Source organism: Pelophylax lessonae (assembly GCF_965119305.1).
Source record: "Pelophylax lessonae genome assembly, chromosome: 9".
In the NCBI taxonomy this organism is placed as follows: domain Eukaryota; kingdom Metazoa; phylum Chordata; class Amphibia; order Anura; family Ranidae; genus Pelophylax; species Pelophylax lessonae.
The window spans coordinates 255,723,206-255,749,557 of NC_138776.1; the positions used below are offsets into that span (position 1 = coordinate 255,723,206).

General features: G+C 46.0%; 2 protein-coding genes across 2 annotated transcripts in view; one reads left to right on the forward strand and one right to left on the reverse strand.

The window, feature by feature from the left end:
- LOC309564391 (uncharacterized protein) overlaps nt 1-26,352 on the reverse strand; it is a 213,271-nt gene that overhangs the window by 88,199 nt on the left and 98,720 nt on the right. The gene's annotated exons all lie outside the window — the stretch shown is intronic.
- On the forward strand, nt 13,911-15,796 carry LOC309562681 (uncharacterized protein). The gene has a single exon (XM_082266963.1). The coding sequence runs from the start codon at nt 14,027-14,029 to the stop codon at nt 15,752-15,754; it is 1,728 nt and encodes a 575-aa protein (XP_082123089.1). The 5' UTR covers nt 13,911-14,026; the 3' UTR covers nt 15,755-15,796.

The following is a 26,352-nucleotide window of genomic DNA, read 5'->3' on the forward strand; positions in this document are numbered from 1 at the left end:
TCACTTCTGAAGTTGGTTTTTGTTGGCCGAGAAAATTCGTGTGCAGTCTAGAGCACATTTCAACCAACACAACAACACTGGACAAAAGACGGCCGATCGGTCGGCCAACTATCGATGCATGTGTATGAGGCATTAGAAAGGCTAAAGGAGAACATCAATGTTGGACCAACAATGACATTTTGCATTTCAGCGGAATCCAAGTTTTTCTGCTTCTACACAGTTGCACATCGCCATCATGTAAGAGGGGACTACAGACCCCTTTGAAAGCACTGGGATAACTTTAGTGCTGTTGCACTTTCCAGATCATTAACCTACATTCTCCATTGCCTGGTGTCCATCGATAATAAAAGATTTGTTACCCTTGATGTTGTTAGTGTTTGTGTGATACTGTTGGGAGGGGTGAATTTCCATCCATCTGGGCTACTTGTCAAAGGTAATTTTCAGCCGTGTTAACAAATACCTAAAAGTGACTTTGTAGAACCAATTCCATAGCGATCTGTTGAGTTGTGGTCCAGTTGGCTAAGCCATAGTGGGTAGAAGGGATGGGGTGAACCCCCCCCTGTTTGGTCCACACCAGAACATCTCGAAAAGGGGAAAAGTTCTAGCGAACATTTGAACTCTATTAAAGTCTATGGGACACAAACGTGAAAATCAAATCCTCATTTTAAAGGCTTATATGCAAGTTATTGCCATGAAAAGTATATAGGGACCCGGGTACTGCACTGGGGGACATGTATCAATGCAAAACAGAGCAGAGGCGCAAACTACTGAAGGGAAAAGTCACCTTGGAGGTAGGGACAGACACAAACTACTGCAGGGAAATCGCACCATTGTGGGAGGGGCAGAGACACAAACTACTGTTTTTGTAATTCCAGATCGGGGTCGAAAGGCTTCAGAGAGTCTTGGGTGGGATGAAGCCTTCATTCCTGTGTCCGGGTCTTACTGGAAACCTGTGGGCTGCGTGCTGGTGTGCACACTCGTGAGGCCTGGCCTTAGCTCTGAACTCCCGTTTGAAGACAGGTGTGTGCTCCCATCAGGAGACATGCATACTCCTATTAAAAGAGGTGCTATACTCAGAAGTAGGGTTGCCACCTCACCCCTTTAATCCAGGACACAAATGAATTAAACAGGTTCTGAGGCTGATATAATGCAGATAAGGCACTAAGTGAGTTGAATTACCACCTTAATCAGCCACAGAACCTTTGTAATTAATATTTGTCCTGGTTTAAAGAGATGAGGTGGCAACCCTACGTCAGGAGACAGCACTCCACGTTTACCTATACGACTGGGAGAGCTGAGGCAGTTAAGCAAGTCCGGTGACTGGGAGAGCCAAGACGCCTTGGCAAGTCCAGGGTACTTAAGGAATCTGGAGGTCTCAGAGGAGTGAGGGAACCTGGGGTGCCAGGAGATCCCCTAAAGAGAGGCCAGAGACTGGGCCCATGCAGCAGGGGACTGTTAACTACAAGCTGGGTGACCCAGGAGAACCCAGAGAGCCAGGAGAGCTGAGTAATAGTCTGAAGGACCAGCGAATAGAGCAGCGGTATTGCCAAAGAAGGAGCCAGGTGGCTCTGCATTTTTGTTACCTGTTTTGCTGTGTGAAAGTGAACGCCCTGTGTGGGAAATCTTGATTTACGGCTTTGCTTTATCTTCGTTTTGTTTAATAAAAATGGGTTTGCAAGCCCTGAACCAAAGTTTAGACTGGCATGGACTTACTAAGAACACATCTACCACTGAGCTGAATTCCCAATATCACACTATATACAATAACACTTCAGCTGCACTACAAATCCCAGCATGCCTTGTTCACCACAAGTACTTCAGGCTGTCAATTTTTCTCCATCCCACATCCCCCTATAGAACCTCTGCCATCCCTTCCTTTTCTCTCTTTTGAAGAATTGATTGTGTTTGTCAGCAATCCCTACTTAACAATAAAGTTTATTGAAAAAAAAATGGCAGCCAAAGCCAAGTGGAACGCAAAACCAGGAAGTCATGGATATCTTTATTGACAACTTCCTTTTTAGACACACAATGGGAAAACCAATTAGGAAGGATGTAGAGGAGGGGGATATAGGAGCTGGTATTAGGAATGGTTTGTTTATGTCTGTTGTAGGTAGGTGATTATTCCATATTAGGATATACAATATTTTATATATATATATATATATATATATATATATATATATATATATATATATAATTCACATACATATTATGATATACAATTTTTTATATTATTATATATATATATAATTAGAATTCACATACATATTCTGTAAATATATGTATATATTCCACGTCAATGCATGTCTATGGTTATGTCCATGCCATATGATGACCCAGATGGAACATTGGATGGAGCAGAATGTGCGACAGCCCAGTGGTTTCTCTACAGCTCTTCTTTGAGATTTTGTTCTAGCCAATAGGATGAACTTTGACAACTATGGGAGTATTCATTGGCTGACTTTACACATTGCTATCATGCCCTATACTGTGGAACTGTGCAAGATCTGTCTTATTGGTGTGTGATAAATCCCCATTTTCTTTTATTTGCAGGTTGGTTGTGAGGTTACGAGATAGGTGACCATCCTAAAACATATATGGGATGAGCTTGAACCGGAGTCACATGACCAGGGGGATAGTGGATCTCGCCCTGGAGATCATTTACCTGTTGACTGGAAAGGTGAGGAGGATTCTATAAGATCACATGACATCACTCTTATCTCTATTAATAAAACACAGAGCTGACCTGAGAGGTGAGGAGGATTCTGGGAGGTCACATGACATCACTCTTATCTCTATTAATAAAACACAGACCTGACTGGAGAGGTGAGGAGGATTCTGGGAGGTCACATGACATCACTCTTATCTCTATTAATAAAACACAGACCTGACCGGAGAGGTGAGGAGGATTCTGGGAGGTCACATGACATCACTCTTATCTCCTATTAATAAAACACAGACCTGACCGGAGAGGTGAGGAGGATTCTGGGAGGTCACATGACATCACTCTTATCTCCTATTAATAAAACACAGAGCTGACCGGAGAGGTGAGGAGGATTCTGGGAGGTCACATCTGTAGGAAATTTTCTAATGTTTGTATTTATCTAGGTATATGTACCTGAATCAAAGCCCGGTGGCCATGTGACACCCAGTAGCCTTGATCGTGTATCCAGAGGATGGTGCAAGAACCACAGCCCCATGATGGGTACTCTTCCTCCCTCTCCGACATCTGAAGGAAACAACGAGAAGAAGATTCTAGAAGTCACCCAGAAGATCATTGATCTGCTGACAGGAGAGGTGAGCGGTGCTGGGAATTCTGGGACATTATCCAGTAACAGACAAGGGATGTGTCTGGATGGTGACTGTATCATTGTGTGTGTCAGGTTCCTATAAGGTGTCAGGATGTCACTGTCTATTTCTCCATGGAGGAGTGGGAGTATATAGAAGGACACAAGGATCTCTACAAGGACGTCATGATGGAGAATCAGCCGCCCCTCACATCACCGGGTAAGAGGAGACTTTATTGTAAAGGAGAGAGCAGTACAGAGGGTCCACCTAGATCCCCCATCATCTGATAAACACATAGAAACAATGTATTCAGTCAGTGTGTGTGTTTTCTACAGATGGATCCAGTAATGGGAACCCACCAGAGAGATGTCCCCGTCCTCTGTATTCCCGGGATTCCACACAGGAAGATCAGGAGATCCCTCACCATCATCAGGTAGATGGGACTAATTGTCCCATTATTGTATCTCATGAGAACCTCTCTGGACATTACAGAAAAAATGTATGTTTTGTGTTATTCAGAATGGTGCCTTGCTTGGTATTAAAGTTGAGGTTAAAGAAGAGGAAGAGCCGTATGTGTGTAGTAATGAACCATGGAAGGAGGAGGAAATTCCTCCAGAGTTGAACACAGGTAAGGAATATACCCTCTTCATGTAAAACATGTTAGACATACAGTACCATAATATATCGCCACATTTCATGTCATCGGTGCCCAAGTGCCATCAGGTAGGTTGCAGTGCACTCATGCTTCATTTTTGCAAAGTTCAACAGCACTGTAAGTTAAACATTAGCCTGGGCGGGAAGGGGGTGAAAGTGCCGGTATTGAAGTGGTTAAAGAAAGTTAAAAAAAAATTGTGAACAGTGGCAGCGCTGGCATTGTGCGTCACCGCCGGGCCCGGCACATAATGGACACTAGCATAGCTGGGTTACTAACTAGGTTAGCAGGTTTTCAGGACAGAAAATGGAATGGAATAATGGCATCAGACCTGAAGACAATTCTGCAAGCAGGCTAGGCAGACCTCCGGTTTAAATAGGCCACCGGGCGTCAGGATCTGTGGGCGCGCCGGTGCCCGTATCTGTGCACAGAGGCTCGTGCGTGCTGCACAAGGTCCCCGACAGCCGAGCTTAGCAATAAAGCATTGTGAACGTCTACTCCAGGGATCTTCAAACTACCGCCCTCCAGCTGTTGCGGAACTACACATCCCATAAGGCATTGTAAAACTCTTGACATTCACAAACATGACTAGACATGATGGGAATTGTAGTTCCTGAACAGCTGGAGGGCCGTAGTTTGAAGACCCCTGGTCTACTCTGTTGACCTTTTTTAGTATCAATAAAGTTCAGAAAAAATAAAAATACAGAAGTGTACACATTAATGTAAAATTATTTCATATCCAGCAGATGGACAGAGCAGCCATTCACTTCCACAATGTAAAATAGAAGACATCAATGAGACATCTGTGGAAGATGACACCACTGCTCCTTATCTTCACCTGGAGCTTGACGTTGCCAATCTGCCAACTGGTCCCTCCACACACAGGAGGCATCCTTCTACCCAGTCAGTAATTATTACCCATAATACACCGGACTCAAGGGGGGAAGTGTGTCTAAATTCAGATGACTCTTGTCCTCAGATTTCGAGCCTTCGTTTGAGTGAGACCTCCAGCCCGAACTGGAGGCCTCTTCACTGCTCCGAGTGCGGGAAAAGTTTCTCGAACCAGGCTTTTCTCCTGGTCCATCGCAGGTCTCACACTGGCGAGAAGCCGTACGTGTGTTCCTACTGTGGGAAGGGCTTTGCACACAAGTCAGACTTTAACAAACACCAACGCATCCACACAGGGGAGAAGCCATACTCCTGCTCCGAATGCGGGAAGAGCTTCAGCCAGAAGTCCAACCACATGCGGCATCAGAAGGTCCACCTAGCGGAGAAGCCGTATACCTGCTCACACTGCGGCAAGGGCTTCTCGCAGAAGTCCAACTTCCAGAGGCACGTCCAGAGTCACTCGGAGGAGAAGAGCTATTCCTGCAGGGAGTGTGGGAAGCATTTCACCCTGAAGGCCTATCTCCTTCAGCACCAGACCGTCCACAGCGGACAGAAGCCATATTGCTGTACGGAGTGCGGGAAGTACTTCGCTCACCAGTCCAGTTTTTACCGGCATCACAAGAACCACACAGGGGATAAACCTTACGCCTGCAGAGAGTGCGGAGACCGATTCACCCAGAGCTCCAGCTTGGCCAGACATCAGCAGCGCCACCTACAGTTACTCCACTGAAACAGCAGAACCTCCATCTGTGGAGGAATATGACTTTATCCAATGTGTAAATTATTATACAGGGTTTACTGTATATAGCGCCAACAGTTTGCGCAGTGCTTTACAACTTAAATCCCAATAAATATCACATTTTTTTAGTGATCTCATCTCTTCACTTTTATATTTTTGTTTATGTATTTTTTACTATTATTATGCACTTATGTAGCTGAACATTGAGCCACATCAGTCTCTGCACAAGAGGGGTTACACTGCACCAGGCGTCTCTCCATCAGGTGGTGAGGTGTAAATTATAGGGTTCCCACCATCTCTGGGCTGAGTTCCCCAGTCTGTACACCCGCTGTGCCCATTATGAGGGGTTCCCACCATCCCTGTGCTGAGTTCCTGGATCTGCACACCTGCTGTGCCCATTATGAGGGGTTCCCACCATCCCTGTGCTGAGTTCCCGGGTCTGTAGTGTACACCTGCTGTGCCCATTATGAGGGGTTCCCACCATCCCTGTGCTGAATTCCTGGATCTGCACACCTGCTGTGCCCATTATGAGAGGTTCCCACCATCCCTGTGCTGAGTTCCTGGATCTGTACACCTGCTGTGCCCATTATGAGGGGTTCCCACCATCCCTGTGCTGGGTTCCCGGGTCTGTACACCTGCTGTGCCCATTATGAGGGTCTCCCACCATCCCTGTGCTGAGTTCCTGGGTCTGTACACCTGCTGTGCCCATTATGAGGGTCTCCCACCATCCCTGTGCTGAGTTCCCGGGTCTGTACACCTGCTGTGCTCATTATGAGGGGTTCCCACCATCCTTGTGCTGAGTTCCCGGGTCTGTACACCTGCTGTGCCCATTATGAGGGGTCCCACCATCCCTGTGCTGAATTCCTGGATCTGCACACCTGCTGTGCCCATTATGAGGGGTTTCCACCATGCCTGTGCTGAGTTCCTGGGTCTGTACACCTGCTGTGCCCATTATAAAGGGGTTCCCACCATCCCTGTGCTGAGTTCCCGGGTCTGTACACCTGCTGTGCCCATTATGAGGAGTTCCCACCATCCCTGTACTGAGTTCCCAGGTCTGTACACCTTTTTATTTGTAGTTTGTCACCTTTTCTATTCACTTTTTCACGACGAGTAGGGTGTGGGTCCTGGGGCCTACCTTGAAAGTCTTGGGAGGGGGTAGATATGGCCTTTTGGCTTAGTTTTCCCTCTCTCATGGGGTCTCCCTTTGGGGGAGCCCCACCTAGTACTTGGGGTGGGCTGTTTCGGCAGTCCTCCCAGAGAACGGGGTTTGCCTGGTTTCGGCCAGGCAAACCAAAGTGAGTACCTCAGTCCCTGTCAGGAGTCTTGTGCCCCGGGAGGTCAGGGTCCACCCTCTTCGGAGGAGGATCATTCCGCACACCCTGTGCACTTTTTGTGTTCTTCACGTTTGCGTGTGTGCACTTTTTTATGCACCGGGTGTTAGTTTGACACACCACGGGCTTTAAAAAGAAAAAAAAAAAAAAGGGGGGGAGGCTCACACTGCAAGGCAGGAAAAGTTGGAGGCTTTATTACAAAGACAGGTTTGCTTTAAGAATAAAAATGAGGAAATAAGACATGATAATGATTACATTCCAATTACTGTGCATTCACTGACTGGACCTGCTGACCACACATAAAATGGATCAAATATTGAGAATTCTGTCTGAGCAAACATAGACCTTCACTTTGTACAGGCGGAACCACATAGCTGGGGAAGGACTTCTCACACACACACATCTGCTCGGTGGAACGCAAACCCCGGAAGCGGCTTGGTACCCATAAACCGGAAGTGCTGCCGAACTTCCTCTCCTCTTGAATTTGTCCAGCGCTGGAGCGTCAGATGCCACCTTCCGCGGCGGCGACATGGTCTGGGGGATCGCGGTTCTCTAGTCCTCGGTTCCTGTGTCGGTTAGGGATGGATGGGCACCCAGGATGGTAAGTATGGAGGGGGTACTTACCAGGCTCCCAGGCAAATGGCCATACATGTACGGCGCTCGCGAGCACGAAGCTAGGGGGCGAGCGCGGGCCGCCAGCGGCGCGCTCCCACCCCCATTTGTCAGCTGGGAAGCCGATGCAGCGGGCAGGTGGCTCTGATTGCCGCCTGACACCCACGATCGCTCCCCGCTGAGAGAGAAGGACGGTCGGCTGTTGTGAACACAGCTGACTGTTCTTCTCCCTGGAATGATCATAGAGCCCATGTGATCCTGCTATATAGGATCACAGGTCTCTATGGTCATTTCAGAAGCCCAACCCCCATACAGTTAGAATTACTCCCCTAGGCTCACATTTAACCCCTTGATCACCCACAGGGTTAACCCCTTCCCTGCCAATGGCATTATTAAAGTAACAGTGCATATTTTTAGCACTTATTACTGTAGTAATGTCACTGGTACCCCCAAAAGTTTTAAAAATGTCAGATAGGGGTCCAATCTGTCCGCCGCAATGTCGCAGTCCTGCTAAAAATCGCTGATCGCCGTCATTACTAGTAAAAATAAATAAATAAAAATGACATAAATCTTTCCTATAGTTTGTAGACGCGATAACTTTTGCGCAAACCAATCAAAATACGCTTATTGCGATTTTTTTTTTTTTTTACCAAAAATATGTAGCAGAATAAAAATTGGCCTAAAAGGATGAAAAATTTAGGTTTTTACTTTTTTTGGGGAATGTCCTATAGCAAAATGTGAAAAATATTGTTTTTTTTTCCAGAATTGTCGCTCTTTTTTTGTTTATAGCGCAAAAAATAAAAATTGCACAGGTGATCAAATACCACCAAAAGAAAGCTCTATTTGTGAGAAAAAAAGGACATCGATTTTATTTGGGTACAGTATCGCATGACCGAGCAATTGTCTGTTAAAGTAACGCAGTGCCGAATTGCAAAAAAATGGCCTGGTCATTAAGGGGGCAAATCCTTCCGGTCCAGAAGTGGTTAAAAAGGAAAGGATTTATTCTCCCCACCCATATAATGCAGCACAGTTCTCAATGTGACCACTGGAGGGAGCGCGAGTCCCCCCAGAGTGATCCATGCTGTGTACAGTGCATTTCTTCCTCTGGTTGAGCCGCAGTACCCAAATTCTGCCACAAGATGTCAGTACGGCTGTACACTGTATAGGAATAGCTGTGCACTTTATTGACAACATCCGATTAGGACAACAGTGGAGAGATGGCTGCTTGTAGTAGTGGATATGGGACCAGGGGAGGTAAGGATGAGATTTATTATTAGATGATGATTGTGTGGGAGAAATCCTGGAGACCCCTGTAAAGGACAGGAGGTGCCTTATGGGAAAAAAAAAAAAAAAAAAAAAAAATATATATATATATATATATATATATATATATTATACCTGTGTGTGTATATATATATATATATATTTATATTATACCTGTGTGTGTGTGTGTATATATATATATATATATATTTATATTATACCTGTGTATGTGTATGTATGTATGTATATATATATATATATATATATATATACACTAATTATATGTTGTATACATTGGCTGCAGAGGGCAACACCGAGACCTTACTGGTCTATGGCCCAATCATATGCACTGGTGGGTCTTATAGAAGTGCAAACTGGGAACCATTTATAGGTGGTCACACAATGTAATGTCTCCTTGTAGACCCAGACAAGTCATCACCTCTAGTTCTCAACGATAACCATACCACCATACCAGGACCACTAGACAACTTCCCACCATTGAATGACACAGGGGATTACATGGAGTGTTTATTCACTAAGCCTCCTTGTACATTGGTGAACAGTTGGGGCCATGGATGAGGTTACTGTTCTTTTTCATCATTAAAGTGGAGTTCCACCCTATTTTTATACTTACCTCCATCTTCTCGCTCCGGGTCACCTGAAAAAGAAATGGATAATCGCATATTTTTTTTTTTTTTACTTACCTCGTAGCGAAGAAAATATACTTACCTTACTTCCTTCTTCCTCCTTCCTCGGCCGCGGCCTGTCGTCACTTCCTGGCTCTGCAATGATTCCTGGGAGCTGGACGTCATAGCTCCCAGGAATCATTGCGCCTGCACCGGCCCCGACGTCAGTTCCGGGTCGCGCGCGTCATCCCCTTCTAAACAGCTTCTGGGCATGCCCAGAAGCTGTGGAGGGGTGACGCGCGCGACCCGGAAGTGACGTCGGGGCCGGCGCAGAGCATCGTGGGACCACAGAAGGCGGAAGAAGACGCCGAAGAGGACGCGCTGGCTTCAAGCTGCCCACATCTGAGATGGCAGCGCTGGACAAGACGTTTGCAAGGTAAGTATTTCGTCTTGCAGGTAAGTGCAACCTGGGACAGATCAGAGGCTAGCCATTGTGGAATGCACTAGCCCTGACTGTCCCGGGGGTATTAAAAAAAAAAAAAAAAAATCCAGGGTGGAACTCCGCTTTAATGTCATAAATGTCCACCTCATATCTCCATACACTTCGAATTGCTGGAGGAGTCTATGAGGACATTAAAACTTTTTCTATCTTAGATTCTTTTATGTTAGGTTGCGAAAAACATCTGACCTTATTATGTGTCTAGACCACCAAAAAATCGAGGAGGAGCGGAGTCACATGATGGAAATACTAGACCTCACCCTGGAGATCATCTACTTGCTGACCGGAGAGGTGAGGAGGATTCTGGGAGGTCAGATGACATCACTCTTATCTCTATTAATAAAACACAGACCGGTGTAACGTTAGAGAACCATACCTCGTTAGAATTCCATACCCACGTCACTTCCTGTCCGAAACAGCTGAGCAGCGTAGCAATGCGCATGCTCAGAGCCCCGGATACATCATTGAACAGCAGAGAAGTTGACAAGTGCGCATGCTCGGAGGGTATGAAATTATCACGGTAGTGTAAGTAATGTTATACTTGCGGGGGTTACATAAAACAGGTCGGCTGCAAAAAGAGTCATCTCCGCTCCTATCCCTGTCACTTCCCTGATGTTGGCTACTAAATATAAAAGCGGCGGCGGGTGTATGAAATGGAAATGACGGAGATGTCGGCTCCGTGATCCGCTTTTACATTTATTAGCCGAGATCAGGGAAGTGAGAGGGGTAGGAGCGGAGATGACTCATGTTGCAGAGGAGCTGTTTTAATGTAACCGCGGCAAGTGTAACGTGATAAATCCATACCCTCCGTAGGTGCACCGGAAGTGACGAGGGTATCGTCTTCTCACGGGTATGGTTTTTTCACGGAACACCGGACTGGCGAGGTGAGGAGGATTCTGGGAGGTCACATGACATCACTCTTATCTCTATTAGTAAAACACAGACCTGACCGGAGAGGTGAGGAGGATTCTGGGAGGTCACATGACATCACTCTTATCTCTATTAATAAAACACAGACCTGACCGGAGAGGTGAGGGGGATTCTGGGAGGTCACATGACATCACTCTTATCTCTAATAATAAAACACAGACCTGACCGGAGAGGTGAGGAGGATTCTGGGAGGTCACATGACATCACTCTTCTCTCTATTAATAAAACACAGAGCTGACCGGAGAGGTGAGGAGGATTCTGGGAGGTCACATGACATCACTCTTATCTCTATTAATAAAATAGACCTGACCGCAGAGGTGAGGAGGATTCTGGGAGGTCACATGACATCACTCTTATCTCTATTAATAAAACACAGACCTGACCGGAGAGGTGAGGAGGATTCTAGGAGGGTAATAAGATGTTTGATTTTTACTTTATTATTTAGTATTATGGACCAATAAGAAAGCCCAACGATCCACCAATTCCCTCACTGATACTGGAGAGAACCAATGACAAGAAGATTCTAGAAGTCACCCAGAAGATCATTGAGCTGCTAACAGGAGAGGTGAGCGGTGCCGGGAATTCTGGGACATTATCCAGTAACAGACAAGGGATGTGTCTGGATGGTGACTGTATCATTGTGTGTGTCAGGTTCCTATAAGGTGTCAGGATGTCCGTATCAAATTTTCAATGGAGGGAAGGGAGTATATAGAAGGACACAAGGATCTCTACAAGGACGTCATAATGGAGAATCAGCCGCCCCTCACATCACCGGGTAAGAGGAGACTTTATTGTAAAGGAGAGAGCAGTACGGAGGATCCACCTAGATCCCCCATCATCTGATAAACACATAGAAACAATGTATTCAGTCAGTGTGTGTGATTCCTACAGATGGATCCAGTAATGGGAACCCACCAGAGAGATGTCCCCGTCCTCTGTATTCCCGGGATTCCACACAGGAAGATCTCACCATCCCTCACCATCATCAGGTAGATTGAAGCGACCGGCCTTATTTCATATCCGGTTTCCAAGGTTCAGTCTTTAAATTTGTTCTATTTTTTTTCGGGGGGTATCAAGAATAAAATTCCCACTAATTCTGAAGTGGAAGCGATGAATGAAGAGGCGTATGTGAGGGGTGATGAGACCTGTAAGAAGGAAGAACTTTCTCCTGAGATCAGCACAGGTGAGTAATAATAAATCCAGAGAAGAGTCTCAAATTCTCCTTGTTTGGTCTCCACTATGGTCTATTTTGGTCCCCCCTCTTCTGTCAATAGGAAGTAATGGGGAGATAGCTGGTGCCCAGTTCAGTTGCTTACTAGTTCAGTTCTTTGGAGAGATTAGATCCTAGAAATTGTGGGAAAATTACTTAGGGCTACAGTTTTGTATCTTTGTCAAGTAAAGCCAACAACCTGAGTTGCTTTTTCAAAATGGATACTTTATTGGCTACATACACAGTATAAAGACACAATGCTGTAGGTGCTAACACGTTTCGTCTACACGACCTTCCTCGTAGAATACTGCTATTGCTTTTGGCTTCCACTGCTGTGCCTACACCAATGAAGATGGAGAGAGCTGAGAAAGCCTCTTCTTTCGTGCACTTTGCTGGATCGAGATTGGTTGCAGGTAAGTATACTGGGGGGGGGGGGGGGTGCACCCTGAAGGCTTTTTACCAGAGACTGCATTAAGTTAATAAAAACCTTGTTCCTTTACAACTACTCTAACTACATGCCAACCGCCCCACGCAGATTTACTGCTGCAGGGCGGCTCAGCTGCGCATAATCACGTAGATCTACATGATAATGTGCATGTGGCCTCAGCGGCAACCGCGCACCGCCGGAGCCGTGCTTCCGCTGTGATTAGACACAGCGGGAGTCAGACCACGAAGGGGAACGGGAGCGATCGCCGCCGGCCTCCCGCGATCTTCAAGGAAACTGACAGGAGAGCCGCCTGCCTATGTAAACAAAGCAGGCGGCTCTCCTGTCAGACAGGCACAGTGGGATCGTGTGTCTCAGCTAGGCTGAAACACCGATCTCTGTGTGCCTTTCACAGAGCTCTCCCCCCCCCCACAGTTAGTAAGCACAATATAGGAGCTTATAGTGCAAAATATAAAAACCGCAGAGGTGATCAAATATCACCAAAAGAAAGCTATATTTGTGGGGAAAGAAGGACATCAATTTTATTTAGGTACAGTGTCTTACGACCGCGCAATTGTCCATTAAAGTAACGCAGTGCCGAATTGCAAAATATGGCCTGGTCATTAAGGGGGCAAATCCTTCCGGTCCAGAAGTGATTAAGGGCGTAAAACCTTCCTGGGCTGAAGTGGCTAATTATATAGCTCTAGGATTATTTCCCAGCAGGGGGCGAAACGCTTCAGTCGGTGGAAAATTAGTAAATGACGGACTGAAAATTGTTTAGTAAGATATTATAGCAAAAAAAGAGATAAGAGGCGAATAAGCGTATAAGATCAGCGATTACAATCAAGTATGATGGAAGGTTTGCCCAAGCCAATGATGAACACGAGTGAAAATATGATAGAACTGAATATACGATGGAAATTTATTGCTTTATTGAAATTATTTGTGGTTATGAGTTGTAATTAAAAGACCATTCATTTGAAAATGGTAGATCATGGGAAGTTTTTGAATATTGTTTATGTGAATGAAATCTATGAGTTGTACCATGTATGACTATAATTCCATAGTGAGTATAAATTCTCCTTTGCCTCCAGCAGTTGGATGGGAAACCAGCGAATCTTCAGGCTCATTTCCGAGATGTAAAACAGAAGACACAGACGTGTCCAAATCTTCAATAGAAATTGGACTTGCTGTAAATCTTCATCCTGAGGGACTTCTCAATTCATCTCTGGATTGTAACTCAGAAGATGAGAACATTATATTTGGCTCTTCAGAAGACAAACCTCCTAATCCCAATCTTCATCCAGTGTTCCCCAGTGCCCATCTGTCGTTGGAGCCCCCTATACTTGGTGGACATACTCTTAAAAATACGGATACATTTGGCTCTTCAGTAGACACATCTCCTAATCCCAATCTACATCCAGTGCTCCCCAGTGCCCACCTGTCGTTGGAGTCCCCTATACGCGGTGGGCATACTCCTAAAAATACGGATACATTTGGCTCTTCAGTAGACACATCTCCTAATCCCAATCTACATCTAGGACTCCCCAGTACCCATCTGTCAATGGATCCCCCTATATGTGGCAGGCGTCCCCCTAAGAGCACGGGTACATTTGGCTCTTCAGTAGACACATCTCCCAATCCCAATCTTCATCTAGGACTCCCCAGTGCCCATCTGTCACTGGATCCTGTTACATGTAGAATATGTTCTTTTGAAAACACGAATACATTTGGCTCTTCAGAAGACACACCTCCTAATCCCAATTTTCATTCTGGGCTCCCTAGTGCCCATTTGTCACCGATTCCTCTTACGCGTAGTGGGTGTCCTCTTCAAAACAGAGATACATTTAGCTCTTCAGAAGACAAACCTCCTAAGCTCAATCTTTATCAAGGACTCCCTAGTGCCCATCTACCATTGGAGCCCCCTATATGTGATGGGCATCCTCTTAAAAACACAGGTACATGTGGCTCTTCAGTAGACACATCTCCCAATCCCAATCTTCATCCAGGACTCCCCAGTACCCATCTGTCACCGGATCCCCCTATATGTGGCAGGCGTCTTCCTAAGAGTACAGGTACATTTGACTCTTCCGTAGACACATCTCCCAATCCCAATCTTCTTTCAGGACTCCCCAGTACCCAAACGTCACTGGACCCCCCTATATGTGGCGGGGGTCCTCTTGAAAACATGGATACATTCAGCTCTTCAGAAGTCACACCTCCTAATCCCAATCTTCATCCAAGACTCCCCAGTGCCCATCTGTCAAGTGATCCCCCTACATATGGCGGGCCTACTCTTGGAAACAAGGAGACAGTCACAGACGCTCGAGTCGTTGATGCCCTGTTTGTTTGTTCAGGATGTGTCAAATGGTTTTTGTTAAAGTTACCTCCGGAAGAGTATCAGACCATCAACTCCAACAAGATTCCCTTCCTCTGTCCAGATTGCGGCAAGCATATCACACAAGACAGAGGTCTCCATAGGCCTCGGAAAGCGGACAAGGAGACCTACGAGTGTTCAGAGTGCGGAAAACGTTTCGGCTTCAACTCTGAACTAATCAGGCACCGTCTCACCCACACAGGAGAGAAGCCATATCAGTGTGTTGAGTGTGGTAAAAGGTTTCGCCAGCGCGGCTCTCTCCGCGAGCACCAGAAAATGCACTACGGGGACAAGCCATTCTCCTGTTCCGAGTGCGGCAGTTGTTTCACCCGCAAAGTATTTCTCCTCAACCACCAGCGCACTCACACAGGGGAGAAACCTTTTTCCTGTTCAGAGTGCGGGAGATGTTTTGCGCAGGAGGCTGTCCTTTTCCGACATCAGGTGGTCCATACGGGGGTGAAGCCATTTACCTGTGTGGACTGCGGCAAGAGCTTCGCCCATAGGTCCAGTTTCATGACACACCGGAGGATCCACACCGGCTTTGAGCCCTACCCCTGTTCTGAGTGCGGAAAACGCTTCAAACAGAAGTCCTACCTAGTTGACCATTTTAGGCTTCATACTGGTGAGAAGCCGTATGGCTGTGCAGAGTGCGGAGAGCGTTTTACCCGAAGGCTCTTCCTGCGGAAACACGAGCAGGTCCACACAGGAATGACGTGGTTTCCCTGTCTCGACTGTGGAAAAAAGTTCAAAGAGAAGCGGCTTCTCAACAGACACCAGAAGATTCACTCTGCCGACAAACAATGTTCTGCTCCGGCGGAGTCCCAAAACTCAGGACTCATCAGAGACTGGAGAACTCATGCCATTCAGGAGCCATCTTCAGGCCCTGAGAGAGGGGACCCTTTAACAGTAGAATGAATTACGACACATTTGACCTTGGGTGGAGGGTTCTTAAGAGGGATGGACAAAGAAAAAGAATTGGTCTAAATTTGGTGCAGCCGCTTGAAGAGTTCTGCAAAGCATCCTGTGACTTTCACTAAACACCTAGCTTTTTAGCTTACTATTTAAATTACTTTCTTTCGGTAGTAAATTCAAGCCAGTAACAGACCTGTGCTCTGTCTGTAGTGCTCCCATGCTCCGACGATCAGATCCATGGTAAAATTCAAGCCGGCAAATCGGTGTAGTCTGTAAAACCGAATCTTTATTGGCTGCATACTGAAAACACACTGGTAACAAGCTAACGCGTTTCGACTGTGACAGCCTTCCTCATAGCAGTGTGTGCTATGAGGAAGTCTGTCACATCCGAAATGCTTTCGCTTGTTTACCAGGGTGTTTCAGTATGCAGCCAATAAAGATTCGGTTTTACAGACTACACCGAGTTGCCAGCTTGAATTTACTATGGATCTGATCGTCGGAGCATGGGAACACTACAGCACGAGCACAGGTCTTCGGACATCAGAAGCTGAACAGAAGCCAGTGCCGCTCAGGCCACACCCCCTGACATGTTTGCCCTGTCCACTGGGGTTGGTCACAGAGGTTTTTTTTCCAGTTTGACTGCTTTTATTACTAGAAAGTAGAATCCGACCTTTAGAGCAGGGGTCTTCAAACTGCGGCAATATTCCTGCTACTGACATCAACAATGGGGCACTATTCCTCCCATTGACACCAATGATGGGGCACTATTCCTTAAACTGACATCAACGATGGAGCCCTAATTCTTCCTCTGACACCAACAATGGGGCACTATTCTTCCCACTGACACCAATGATGGGGCATTATCCCTCCCACTGATCGCATTGGCGGGGCACTATTCCTCCAACCGACACCAGTGATGGGGCACTATTCCTCCCACTGATGCCAATAATGGGGCACTATTACTCAAACTGGCACCAATGATGGGGCACTATTTCTCTAACAGATACCAATGATGGGGCGCTATTCCTTCAACTGACACCAATGATGGGGCACTACTCCTCCCACTGACACCAATGATGGGGCACTATTCCTCCCACTGATACAGATGATGGGACACTATTCCTCCCACTGATGCCAATAATGGGGCACTATTACTCAAACTGGCACCAATGATGGGGCACTATTCCTCCCACTGATGCCAATAATGGGGCACTATTCCTCCCACTGACACCAAGGATGGGGCACTATTCCTCCCACTGACACCAGCGATAGGGCACTATTCCTCCTCCTATCACCAAAAATGCATTGTTTAATCCCACTGACACCAGGATAAATTCTACTCCCAATAGCTACAATCTGGCTCCCGTAAAGTCTTGAGGACAGTACACTGGCCCTTTGTTTAGAAAGTTTGGAGACCCCTGCTTTAAAGGGACATCTCTGTCAACCAAGGTACACCAGAAGGTCCCTGGGGTGGTCCAAAAATATTTTAACATAAAGTTTATTCAAATTTCCAAAACAAGAAAACAGCAGTGGTACATTAATTTCAGATTGGTGAGAACTACAGAAAGCATGGTATAAACCAACATCCCAAAATGGGCCAGCAAACCATATCACAGAACAAAAAAACTAGTCAAGATACAGGACTCAATAAACAATAGGGATATGTAGAGCAGGAGACAAAGGGGGGGGGGGGGGGGGATGAAGGATAGGAAGCACGAGGCCTGGGGGGGGGGGGAGGCGTTCCAAAAATTATTGATAGGATAGGAAGCACCAAAAGAACCTGAATGAGGCCAATAAGAAGAAAGGCTGGTGCTATGGACATTGGCTAAAACATTGTTTATTTTAGCATATGAACAACAGTCAAATAAAAACCAAACGCGTTTCGTCCATCACCTGATGGCTAAAACGCATTGGATTTTTATTGGACTGTTGTTCATATGCTAAAATAAACAATGTTTTAGCCGACATCCTTAGCACCAGCCTTTTTCCGCTTATTGTATGGGTTACACAGAGGTGTACAGAGACCTCACAGGGTGGGTGCTGTTTGTTTGAGGCTCACCAGGCTTTGCATAGGAGGTAGTAGCTTGGATGCACCTGTTTCAGGCCAATAAGAAGTTCTCTTTAACATCAAAAAGAGTGTAATTGCGTTTTGGGGGCTTTCACAGGGTTTGGATACTGACAATAGATTAACAGGGATACAGGACAATAGTTGCGAATCAAATTGATACTGAGGCATTTCGGGTTGCCAGACTGACTGCCAGAAAAATTCTGACTCCTGTAGGGGGCAGCATAACCCATTCAGCTTATGAAGATGGAGGCTGCGTCTGTCAATGGACAATAGAGAAAGAAGAGTTTTGAGCCCCTGAAATGTGTTGATTTATTTAATAGATTTTTACTGGACTCTCTCATCCTTTTAATGCTTTTTGGATTACTCCAGGGACCTTCTGACGGAGAGCTGCCTCTAAATGTTGTACTCTAAGTAGTACTAAAGGCGTTCTCTGATTGGACGAGGAGGGGCGGTGACATTACAGTCTTGACCTAGTCCAGTCAGAGAATGCCTCAAGTCAAGTATGGGATTTTAAGGGCAGGAGTAAAGCGAGTAAACAGTAGTAGTACAATTTGTAGATAAAATTTATTCACATGTATAATTATATACAAAGATTTGAGTGAATTGATGGGTAAAGTCCCATTGTGATAGTGAAGAGAAAAGAAGTAGTAGGTGTGGTTACACGTGAAAACGGTGACTTAGACAAGAAAGGTAGATGGTCCTGCTCTGCTGTTCCTCATATCAGAGAATGGGAAATGGTTGCAGAGAGGGGCCTGATCGGTATTCCAACATGTTTCGGCCTGTAGCGGCCTTTATCAAGGATGTTACCGATTCTAGGAATAAGTACAATAAATTGTCAGAAATAGTAGTATATAGTTGTTCAAGTTTAGGTTATATATAGAGTTGTAGATTAACATACATATTTTTTGTCCACTTTCTGGAGTATTGCTTTCCCAGACTTTTTCCAGGAGCTGCAGGAACAATGCTGTATTGGGTGAGAAAGGTGCGGTATGGTTGTAATTGGAGCCACAGGTGAAACAACCTGAAGAGTTGTTCATAATAAATAGTATAAAATAATAATAGTAATAATTACTTCTTGGGCCACGTTTTTCTGGTCCAATGTAGTTCAATGTGGCTATAGTGTATAACTTTCCACATTGATAGAGATCATCTGTGGTGTTTGCACATTGATGGGAGTCATCTGAGGTGCAGGGTATATAAGAAAGATGCATAGTAAAGTAAAGGATGGTTTGAGGTAAGAATAAAACATCCTTGAATGCAGTACTGAAGGTTGAAAATTGGTGAAAAGTAAGGACTTGGTGGAGAGATGTTGGTACATCTTTTCAAGTCTATGCTTACGTTTTGTAGAAGGTATTGGTAGGGTGTTACAGCATGTTGCCTCCAGGTCCTGTCCTCCTGCGATCCGGGGAGAGCGCGATCCGGGGAGAGACTGAGGATCTGGAGGTGTTCCCCGGCCTTTTAAAGGCTGTCGCACATGCGCAGTGATGCGCTGTGTGACGCCTGTGGGCGGTGTCCGTGGTCTGACGTGAGATGCGTCTGCGTGCGGCAGATGCGGCATCCCTTGTAGCCGTGCGGACGTGCCCCTGCGGCCGCCGACACGGAAAAAAAGCCAATAACTCCCAAGGGGGATAGTGGAGGGTGCAGGACCGACCAATTGGCTTAAAAATGCCCCGATCCAAGAGGGGAATCGGGGGTTTCCGTGCCGGGAGTTCCTGGAGTGCAGGAAATGAGCAAAAGAAGTGGATGAACAGTGTCATGACAGTATATATGGTATATTTAAGGTGATACACTGTACAGATGTGTAAACACCAGTTGAGTACATATGAGAAAGGTTAAATAAATAAACAAGATATAATATATATTGATATATAGGTGCAGCAATATAATCATGAAGGGAGAGGGGATGTGAGACGGTCTGGATAGGGTCCGAGTAGGGAGGGTATTCTATGGTCAGGTATCCCGGTATCATGTTTTTGGCATGTATTGGGGAGTAGGATGGCCAAAAAATGGCCAATTGTAGGTTGGTCTAAATGGAAGTGGATTTTCTTGGTATGAGTTTAGTCTTTTTTGCCGGAAGAGAATCCTGGGAGGAATGGACGATAACTTTGGGCTTCATTTAGCCCTGGTGGGATAGTGGCCTTGAGAAGAGTAATCCAACGCATTTCTAGTTGTAATAACGTTTTGTTCCAGTCCCCCCCACGTAGTGGGATGTGGATCCTGTCCAGGGCCATGAAGTTAATTTTAGGCATTTTATAGTTGTGGTTGTCTCTTACGTGTCTGCCTAGTGGCACATAAAAATTGCCAATGTGCATGGTTTGGAGGTGTTGGTTGACCCTTTTCCCAAATTCCTGTCGGGTCTTTCCTATGTAGAAGGACCCGCATCCTTACTTTTCACCAATTTTCAACCTTCAGTACTGCATTCAAGGATGTTTTATTCTTACCTCAAACCATCCTTTACCTTACTATGCATCTTTCTTATATACCCTGCACCTCAGATGACTCCCATCAATGTGCAAACACCACAGATGATCTCTATCAATGTGGAAAGTTATACACTATAGCCACATTGAACTACATTGGACCAGAAAAACGTGGCCCAAGAAGTAATTATTACTATTATTATTTTATACTATTTATTATGAACAACTCTTCAGGTTGTTTCACCTGTGGCTCCAATTACAACCATACCGCACCTTTCTCACCCAATACAGCATTGTTCCTGCAGCTCCTGGAAAAAGTCTGGGAAAGCAATACTCCAGAAAGTGGACAAAAAATATGTATGTTAATCTACAACTCTATATATAACCTAAACTTGAACAACTATATACTACTATTTCTGACAATTTATTGTACTTATTCCTAGAATCGGTAACATCCTTGATAAAGGCCGCTACAGGCCGAAACATGTTGGAATACCGATCAGGCCCCTCTCTGCAACCATTTCCCATTCTCTGATATGAGGAACAGCAGAGCAGGACCATCTACCTTTCTTGTCTAAGTCACCGTTTTCACGTGTAACCACACCTACTACTTCTTTTCTCTTCACTATCACAATGGGACTTTACCCATTAATTCACTCAAATCTCTGTATATAATTATACATGTGAATAAATTTTATCTACAAATTGTACTACTACTGTTTACTCGCTTTACTCCTGCCCTTAAAATCCCATACTTGACTTGAGGCACCACAAATCGACAAACTATACTCTCGGGATGGTGGCAGAAACTATTACTTTCCCTTCCAGCTAAGATCCAAAAAACATTTCTTCAATTAACCAGTTCTGGATCGGAAGGTTTTGCCCCCTTAATGACCAGGCCATTTGTTGCGATTCGTCACTGGCTCAGCATCCATCACACACTTGAAGGCATGGAGACACCCCATATTTAATGTTTTTACATACAAAATGGATTTTGCTTCTTTTTTTGTAGAAGTTTTTGTGAATAGGTCTTATCTGATCATGTCCCTTGATAATGTCGCAATATTTGAAAGTCATAATGAAGATGTATAAAAGTAGGAGGGTCTGGTCCCTTTAAGTTATAAGTAATATGTATGTTATTCGATCAAGTAATAAATATTGATAAAAGTGTACCTATGTTGGTTAATACCTTAGTAGAAGTAGTAAAGAGACAATATAAATAGACATTACAAGTGTAACAGTTTTGATGTGATTGGTAGAGATTAGACTAATCCCTTTGACAGATCCAGGTTTTCAGCGAAACGTCCGGAGAGGGGCTAGATGTCGTGAGACTTGTGTGATTGGTAGAGATTAAACCGATTCCCTTGACAGATCCAAGGTTGTCAGCAACACATCCAGAGAGGGGTGGGATGTCGTGAAACTTGTGTGGTTGGTAGAGATTAGACTAATCCCCTTGACAGATCTAGGGTTATCAGCGAAACGTCCGGAGAAGAGTGGGATGTCGTGAGAGCCGCGAGATTGGTAGAGATTAGACCGATTCCCTTGACAGACCCATAGTTATCCGCAACATATCCAGAGAAGAGTGGGATGTTGTGAGACCCGTGTTATTGGTAGAGATTACACCGATCCCCTTAACAGACCCATGGTTATCAGGGACACATCCTTGAGAGTAGTGGGATACCATGAGACGAGTGTGATTGGTAGAGATTAGACTGATTCCCTTGACAGATCCAGGGTTATCACCGACATAGTCAGAGAGGGCTGGGATATCATAAGACTTGTGCGATTGGTAGAAATTAAACCAATCCCCTTGAAAGACCCATAGTTATCAGCGGCGACACATTCATGTCCGGAGAAGAGTGGGATGTCGTGAGAGCCGCGAGATTGGTAGAGATTAGGCTGATTCCCTTGACAGACCCATAGTTATCAGCAACATATCCAGAGAAGAATGAGATGTTGTGAGACCTGTGTGATTAGTAGAGATTACACCGATCCCCTTGACAAATCCATAGTTATCAGGGACACATCCTTAGAGTGGTGGGATATCATGAGACCCATGTGATTGGTAGAGATTAGACCGATTCTCTTGACAGACCCATGGTTATCAGTGACACATCCGGAAAGCGGTGGAAAACCATGAGACCCATGTGATTGGTAGAGATTAGACCAATTCCCTTGACAGACCCATGGTTATCAGTGACACATCCGGAAAGCGGTGGAAAACCATGAGACCCATGTGATTGGTAGAGATTAGACCAATTCCCTTGACAGACCCATGGTTATCAGTGACACATCCGGAAAGCGGTGGAAAATCATGAGACCCATGTGATTTGTAGAGATTAGACCGATTCTCTTGACAGACCCATGGTTATCAGTGACACATCCGGAAAGCGGTGGAAAATCATGAGACCCATGTGATTGGTAGAGATTAGACCAATTCCCTTGACAGGTCCAGGGTAAACCGCAAAATATCTAGAGAGCGGTGGGATGTCATGAGACATGTGTGATTGGCAGAAATTAAACCGATTCCCTTGACAGATCCAGGGTTATCATCGAAATGTCCAGAGAGGTATGGGATGTTGTGAGACCCATGTGATTGGTAGAGATTAAACCAAACCCCTTGATAGACTCATGGCTATCAGTGACACATCCGGAAAGTAGTGCAAAATCATGAGACCCATGTGATTGGTAGAGATCAGACTGATTCCCGTGACAGATCCAGGGTTTTCAGCAACACATCCAGAGAGGGGTGGGATGTCATGAGAACCGTGTGATTGGTAGAGATTGGACGATTCCCTTGACAGACCCACAGTTATCAGCAACATATCCATAAAGGGGTGGAATATCATGAGACTTGTGTGATTGGTAAAAATTAAACCAATCCCCTTTGACAGGCACATAGTTATCAACGACACATCCGGAAAGCGTACAGAAACTTGTACTAGCAGAATTGCACGGATGAGCACTGACGTGGCATTGATGTGGCACGGATGACCACTGACGTGGCATGGATAAGCACTGAAGTGGCATGGGTGTGGCACGGGTGAGCACTGACGTGGCATGGATGAGCACTGACATGGCATTGATGTGGCATGGATGAGCACTGACATGGCATGGATGTGGCATGCATGAGCACTGACGTATGGCGATACCACATATGTGACACTTTTCCACAGCCTGACCACATACAGAGGCCCAACATGCAGGGAGCACCGTCATTTCCTGACTTCCCATTAAAATTTTGTGAGACACTGTAGGGCACTGATAAGCATTCTAGTGGCATGGATGTGGCCCGGATGAACACTGATGTGGCATGGATGTGGCACTAATGAGCACTGATGTGGAATGGATGTGGCACTGATGAGCACTGATGTGGCATGCATGAGCACTACAGTGGCATGGATGTGGCACTGATGAGCACTGACGTGGAATGGATGTGGCACTGATGTGGCACTGATGAGCACTGATGTGGCACGGATGAGCACTGACGTGGGATGGATGTGGCACTGATGAGCACTGATGTTGAGACACTGTAGGGCACTGATAAGCATTCTAGTGGCATGGATGTGGCCCGGATGAACACTGATGTGGCACTAATGAGCACTGATGTGGAATGGATGTGGCACTGATGAGCACTGATGTGGCATGCATGAGCACTACAGTGGCATGGATGTGGCACTGATGAGCACTGACGTGGAATGGATGTGGCACTGATGTAGCACTGATGTGGCACGGATGAGCACTGACGTGGGATGGATGTGGCACTGATGAGCACTGATGTTGCATGGATTAGCCCTGACGTGGCATTGATGTGGCACGGATGAGCACTGACGTGGCATGGATGAGGCACAGATGAGCACCCTGACGTGGCATGGATGTGACACAGATGAGCAGTGACATGGTATGGATGTGGCACGGATGAGCACTGACTTGGCATGGATGTGGCATGGATGAGCACTAACGTGGCATGGATGAGCACTGACGTGGCATTGATGTGGCACGGATGACCACTGACATGGCATGGATGAGCACTGAAGTGGCATGGGTGTGGCACGGTGAGTACTGACGTGGCATGGATGAGCACTGACGTGGCACGGATGAGCACTGACGTGGCATTGATGTGGCACGGATGAGCACTGACATGGCACAGATGAGCATTGACGTGGCTTTGATGTGGCACGGATGTGCACTGACATGGCACAGATGAGCACTGACGTGGCTTTGATGTGGCATGGATGAGCACTGACGTGGCATTGATGTGGCACAGATGACCACTGATGTGGCATGGATGAGCACTGAAGTGGCATGGATGTAGCACGGATGAGCACTGAGGTGACATGGATGTGGCATGGATGAGCACTGATGTGGCATGGATGAGCACTGAGGTGGCATGGGCGGGCACAGATGTAGGATGGATGAGCACTGAGACAGCATGGGCAGGCGCAGATGTCGCACAGATGAGGCACAGATGATGCATGGATGGGGCACAATGAGGCACTGATGGGGCACAATGAGGCACAGTTAAGGCAGAGCAGCAGCAGTTTCTCTCCTCTCCTCGCACTCTGTACCGATTGCTGTGTACAGCGTCCGAGGAGAGGAAAGAAATGAACCGGACATGCGCCGGTTTGTTGTGACGTGATCGCTCCGTCATTGGACGGAATGATCACGTGGTAAAGGACCGCTCTCATTGGCCCTTTACCACGATCCTTGATGCCTCGGGTCCCCGGGACCCGGCGAGCACGGACACTCCTGTGTGCGCGCCCCAGGGGGCGCGCGGGAGTGCGATTCATGTACGCCCTCCCAGAACTAGACAACCACTTTGCGGCCGGGTTTTTACAATGGGCCGGTCGGAAAGTGGTTAATAAGAAAAAAATAAATAAATTTAAAGCATTAAGGCATAAAGTTTCTCCGAGCTCACTCGCAGAAGTGATCACATACGCAAGTCATACTCACGTATGTAAACTGTGATCAAACCACACATGTGAGGTATCGCCTCGATCGTTAGAGCGAGAGCAATCATTCTCGCCATAGACCTCCTCCGTAATTCCAAACTGGTAACCTGTAAAAATTGTTAAAGAGTCACCTATGGAAATTTTTTAGGCCGTTTGTCGCCATTCCAGGAGTGTGCGCAAAATTTAAAGCGTGACACGTTGGGTATCTATTTACTCGGCGGGACATCATCTTTCACATTATATTAAAAAAATTGGGCTAACTTTACTGTTTCGTTTTTTTTTTTATTAAAAAAAAAAAAGTGTCATTTAAAAAAACAATTTGAGTTTGAAAGACTGCTGCGCAAATACCGCGTGACATTAAAATATTGCAACGACCGCCATTTTATTCACTAGGGTCTCTGCTTAAATTTTTTTAAAAAAAATACAGTTTGGAGGTTCTAAGTAGTTTTCTAGCAAAAATTCCGATTTAAACTTTTAAACAAAAAGTTTCCAGAAAAGGCGCGGTCTTCAAGAGGTTAAATGTCTGTCTGTGCTATAGAACACCTTCCACATCACCAACCTGACCAATCTACGGGCATCCGGCTTTATCCCCTCCCCCCCCATGTACTCTCCGCTGGTATATGTCAGAGCTATATAATGTATAATAATAATAGTGTGTGACTGTGGGGGAGGGGACATTAGAGTGTAAGCTCCTCTGGTACTGATGTGACTGTGGGGAGGGGAAATTAGAGTGTAAGCTCCTCTGGTACAGAGACTGATGTGACTGTGGGGGAGGGGACATTAGAGTGTAAGCTCCTCTGGTACAGAGACTGATGTGACTGTGGGGGGAGGGGGCATTAGAGTGTAAGCTCCTCTGGTACAGAGACTGATATGACTGTGGGGGAGGGGACATTAGAGTGTAAGCTCCTCTGGTACTGATGTGACTGTGGGGGAGGGGACATTAGAGTGTAAGCTCCTCTGGTACAGAGACTGATGTGACTGTGGGGGAGGGGACATTAGAGTGTAAGCTCCTCTGGTACAGAGACTGATGTGACTGTGGGGGAGGGGACATTGGAGTGTAAGCTCCTCTGGTACAGAGACTGATGTGACTGTGGGGGAGGGGACATTAGAGTGTAAGCTCCTCTGGTACAGAGACTGATGTGACTGTGGGGGGAGGGGACA

Bases quoted from the DNA above. Each gene is read 5' to 3' on its own strand.
- LOC309562681 (XM_082266963.1), top strand. From the start codon at position 14,027: ATGGATCCCCCTATATGTGGCAGGCGTCCCCCTAAGAGCACGGGTACA.